Source organism: Poecilia reticulata, linkage group LG15, assembly GCF_000633615.1.
Source record: "Poecilia reticulata strain Guanapo linkage group LG15, Guppy_female_1.0+MT, whole genome shotgun sequence".
Classification (NCBI taxonomy): Eukaryota; Metazoa; Chordata; class Actinopteri; order Cyprinodontiformes; family Poeciliidae; genus Poecilia; species Poecilia reticulata.
The window spans coordinates 22,468,241-22,473,303 of record NC_024345.1 but is presented as its reverse complement, the minus strand read 5'-3'; the positions used below and the strand labels follow the sequence as shown (position 1 = coordinate 22,473,303).

Here is a 5,063-nt window from a genome sequence, read left to right as displayed (position 1 = left end):
TACAAAATTCCGACTTTTTTCTCAAAACTTCGACTTTTTTGGAGACTTTTGACGATTTTCTCACAATTTTGATGTTTTTCTCAAAATTTCAACTTTAATGTTAGAATTTTGACTTTTTTTTCAGAATTTTGGCTTTTTTCTCCTCAGAGTTTTATGTTTCTTTTACAGAAAAAAACTCAGAATTCTGCCCTTTTTCTGAGATTTCAGTTCCACATTTATTAAATATTTTTAAATTATGAAATTATTAGAACAGTTTTTTTTTTACGTTAATCTCAGGATTTTAAATTTTTTTCATAGAATTCTAATTCTGTGTCAATCTATGTCTAAATCCAAATAAATAGCTTAGGTGTATGTCAGTTATGTAGTTAGCATAGCATTACCTTCCTAAATTAATGGTCTGAGTCATTTTTTACCAAAACTGACTGGCAAAAAAAAAAAAAAAAAAAAAGTCACTTTAGGACGGTGACGGTAATTTGCTTGTAGTTGAAATTGTTAATCTGCACTTTATCCACGCTGAAAACGTGTTGCAAAGAGTTTTAAGGCTAGATTTTCCTGATGGTATATAAACAATTTCAACAAAACAGCGGCCCTGATGTTCTTCCGTACTGCTCAGTTCTGACTCGGGTAAGTAAACGTTGGGCTCCGTGAGGCCCAAATGTCGGTTCCGTCACTGCGTCCTCAATGAGTGTGTTATACTTACGCAGGTAAGCATTGTTTGGACTCTTGTCCACCGAGACGCTGCAGATCGGGTCGGTGGAGGCCGCGGGCGTCTGCATCCAAACAGAGTAATGGCCTCCTTCCTTATACGCTCGACTCCATCTGCAGCCACAACACCGACAGACACATTTCCCTGAAAAGCTTTTATCTGATGCCGTTTTTCTGTAAAAGCTGCCTGCTGTTTTCCTCATCAAAACAGTGCAAAGAAGAAAAAAACGTGTTAATGGATTCAGATTCACCTGTGAAGCTCAGGAGCTCCACCTGGTGGCAGAACCATGAAAAACACCGATTCCAGATTCATCCAACATGTTACAGCCAAAGTTCACGGTGGTGAAACCACGTCAAGGCCATTTTTTATTAAAAGATTCAGTCAAAAACTCACATTTACTGTTTATTATTCAAACTAATATTTTAAAATAAAACGTGAAATTTTAATCTGTGTATTAATTTGATTGAATGCACAGGAAAAAGTCATGTTTTACAGTTCATCCACTCTCCAGGATATTCTGCAAATGTATGTAAACTTTTGAACTGAAGGCAATTTACGAAAAAACCTAAATAGAAATAATTTTGGTAATTCTAACTAAACTAAAACAATAAAAGTTTGTTTTGATTTAACTTCAGACAGTGTGAAAAAAATTGTATGTGTCTTTTTATTCTTATTTGTACATTTTTATTTAAAAAAAACAACAACATTGCAGATCAAAAATAGTATTTATAAAAATGTCCTGGAGAAGTTGACTGCAGCTCAACATCGTTTTAGATCAATACGTCTTTAAATAATTGCATAACTTCCCTAAAATGTCAAAATGTTCCAACGTTTCATTATTTGTCACCTGATTAAATGTAAAAAAAGGCTGAAACTTTAGCAGCGCAGCATAAATCTCCAGTTTCAGGAACAGAAACCTGGATTACATGTTGCTATTGATCCGGAGCTGCGATGACAGACCGGCTGTCACTCTGACGGGTTTTTCTCTCACCGGGGGGGGAAAGCTAATCAATCGTCTGGGTAGAGACCTCAGCATTGATCACAGAAGAACAAAGACCAGAAAAATAAAGGCGATTATGGGAGTAAATCCATCCCCAAACGCACGGCTGAGTTTTTATAAGGATGGAAAATGTCTCTGTTCTTCAGTTGCTTTCAGGTTTTAATGAACCATTTTCATCAATTTTAGCATGTCGGCTCTTATTAACCCCCGAAAGCTTCCTGATCAATAACCTCAGAGGTTTCAGAGACGACGTCACTCAGCTCCCAAAAGCAGGTCACGGTTTCTCAAACAGGCCAGTAAATAATCCCGCAGGATGCTGATGCCACCGTCTGTAAGCTAGCAGCAGAAACGGTGAATGTTAGCGATGCTAGCGGCTGGTTTTCACCTGCAGAGCGTTGAGTTCCTGGTCTGCGGCTCAACCTGCAGCGTCAGGGCGAATTTAGTGCTGATTACTGCAGACGCATTGTTGTTGTTGGGCTTCACAGTGACCAGCTGCTGCTTCACACACTGCAACATTAAAAACAGGCAAAAATTTTCATTTAAACAACTAAATCTGTCTCTAAATTACACAAAGTTAAATGTGAAGCATAATTACCAAAAATATGAACAAAAAGAAAATAAATTACACATAATTTGGGATTAAAACAGAATAATTTGGGTTATTTACCTTGTCATAAGAGAAAAAAATGTCTTATTTTCACAGCTTTGAAGTTAAATATTTAGCTTGCTAACTAATTATTTAGTTGGATTGCAAATTAAATAATTAGCTTGAAGCCAAATAATGAGATTATAAACAAAGTATTTAGTTTAGTCAGCTCGCTCGCTAAATATTTAGTTAAAAACTAGCTTATTTAGCTGGTTTTTGTCAACTAAAATATCAGCTAAATATTTAGTTTGGAGCAAAATAATAAAATTGTAAACTAAATATTTAGCTTATTTAGCTTACCAACTAAATATTTAGTTTGGAGATAAGTACTTAAATATTTAGTTAGTATACTAAATATTTAGTTATCAAGTCAAGTTCTTACCTTAATAACTAAATAAAATGCTAAATATTGCCTTAGCCTGACACGATTAAATTATTTAGATTATAAACAAAAAAATGTTTTGAATTAAAAATAAACTAAATATTTAGTTATGTTAGCTTGTTAACTTGATATTTAGCTTACTCCTCATTTTTTGTGAGCTAGATTTATCGTCAAAATAAATATTTAGTTTGCAGCAAGCTTTTTAGTTGGTCATGAAGTAATTTCCCGTTACCTTGTAGCAGTAATCTGAGGTGTAGAAAACCCGGACCGGTTCTGTCAGCTTGTTGTGAAACGTGAGCAGAGCCTGGTCCATTTTCAGAGGAAGTCCTGCAGAGATTCGAGTCTGATTTATAGACTCCATCGTAAAAACGCGACATCTAAAGGCGTTTCACATCACAACACGTTTCAGACGAACTGGAGGAAAACAGAAAACATGCGACATAAATCAGACTGAGCCGAACGTCACTCACCGTCCTCTGGAAATGCAGAATAAAGCTCCTCATGATTTCTGATGATTCCTCCTCTGCTGCAGGCAACCAGGGGTAAAAATAAGAGGGCTGCAAAGCGCAGCCTGCTGGAATGCATGTCGCTTCTTGGAAACTATCTGTCCTTCTGCTCATCTTTACGGCTCTCCCACCTGCGTAAAACCCGGTCAAAGGTCAAAAAGGTGTTTTCTTTTCTGCTTGGAGTCATATATCCGGCTAATGTATCGTTATAAATTACGAAATGGAAGGAAGATAAAAACTCTAAAGTTTATTAAGGCTTTAGATTCTTGAGGTTCCCATATTTTTCCACGCCATGACCACCAAATAGCATTAGCTTCGGGTCGGGGCCCTCTTTGAAAACCCGCAGATAATGCTACAAAATATCCAAAGAAACATCAACTTTTAGAATATTTTTCTTACTTTTATTTATTATTCAACGTCCTCTGCAGCGGGCAGCTGGACGGTTCCTCGGGTCTTTTTCTTGTCGGTAAACTTGTGCCCATTTCACACTTGCTTGCTATGCTAACTATGCTAGCAGTCCAATCATAGGTTTGAGTGTGGTAAATAACTTTTCTATAAATTATTTTAACTTAATAGTGACTGTACACTAGAATAAAAATACAGTTAAAACTGTATTATTACAAATTGTATTAGTATTTTTATTTTTTGCCATTTTTTCCCTCTTTTTTTCCACCTTCCTTCTAGCGCCCTCTGGCGGCAGACATTTTGGAAAACATTGTCTTAACTCCGTCATCTCCAGTTTTTGATCCAATCTCCTGAAATGCAGCCAACTGGTAAATGCTGATCCCAGTTACGTCTTCATTTCATTAACCAGTTCATTTCCTCCAGTGCTCCCAGTGACAGATGAGTTCACTGGGGCAAATCTCACCGGAGGAGCCTGTTAACCTTTGACCTTCTCCGGAATGACCTTTCAGATCTGCTGATCTGCTCTCAGGGTTTCTGTACTCTTGAGTTTTTACATCTGTTGTTGGTTTTTAGACTCAAATTTAATACATTATTCACACCTAATGCTTCCTTTACAGCTCAGTGTGATGGTTAATTCAAAATGTGACATTTTAATGTGAAAAATTAATGTTAGTGTTACAAATGTGCTTTTTTAAATAAAAAAAAATTCTAATTCATTTTATATTGAGAATTTGTGAATTTTCTCTTATTGTTATTTGTTGTTATGGCCTGCGGGGGTCGCCTTTCTGCACTCTGTCTCGTTTGTGCCTCGTGGGCTTCCGTACTCGGTCCAGCCCTCATAGCTTCCCCCCTTTTCCCTCAGCGTCGTTCCGCGCTGCTGTCGGTAAATCCGCGGAAAGTTCGCTGCTGCGATGTTTGTTTTCTGTACGGATGTTGTTGTTTTACCATATGTTGTTTGTTAGTGTGTTATTTTGCAGTTATGACCATCATTGTGGGTTTTTATAACCAGTTTTTTTTATAATTTTCATTTTTTTATTTTGGCGCGAACAACCGGTGCTAATCCAGCACAGTTCGGTTGAACATTGTTTTTATTCTCACATTTAGGCTGCAGTGCAGGGAGAGAGTTGAAGAAGAGGTTGATTTGTTTTTACTTTTTTACTCTTCTCCCCCAGGTATGTGTTTTTATTTTAAGTTGTAATGCCGTTAATGGCAGTACCGATACAACTTCTACATCCTGAAGCCTGTCTGTTACAGACTGACGTTAGCTGAACAGATCAATATGCAATGTGTATCGTATCTGACATACATTAAAGATTTTATTTCACCTGAAAAGGCTTTTTACTAAACTGTAATCGTGTTAGCCATGCTAGCTTTTACCAAACTATAATCGTGTTAGCCATGCTAGCTTTTACCAAACT

The 5,063-nt window shown here is 36.8% G+C and overlaps 1 protein-coding gene across 2 annotated transcripts in view; it reads right to left on the bottom strand.

Annotated features, from left to right (window-relative positions):
• The window catches only part of LOC103477188 (heparan-alpha-glucosaminide N-acetyltransferase), a 40,870-nt gene extending 36,041 nt beyond the window's left edge, over positions 1–4,829 (bottom strand). For both annotated transcript variants that reach the window (XM_017308996.1, XM_017308995.1), the window contains exons 1-4: positions 3,205–4,829; positions 2,967–3,061; positions 2,092–2,213; positions 701–819 (exon numbers count right to left, since the gene is read on the bottom strand). In XM_017308996.1, the coding sequence (XP_017164485.1) occupies positions 701–819; positions 2,092–2,213; positions 2,967–3,061; positions 3,205–3,319 (451 nt within the window). In that variant the 5' untranslated portion in view covers positions 3,320–4,829. The remainder of the gene's footprint in view (positions 1–700; positions 820–2,091; positions 2,214–2,966; positions 3,062–3,204) is intronic.
• Between the last annotated feature and the right edge of the window lie 234 nt (positions 4,830–5,063).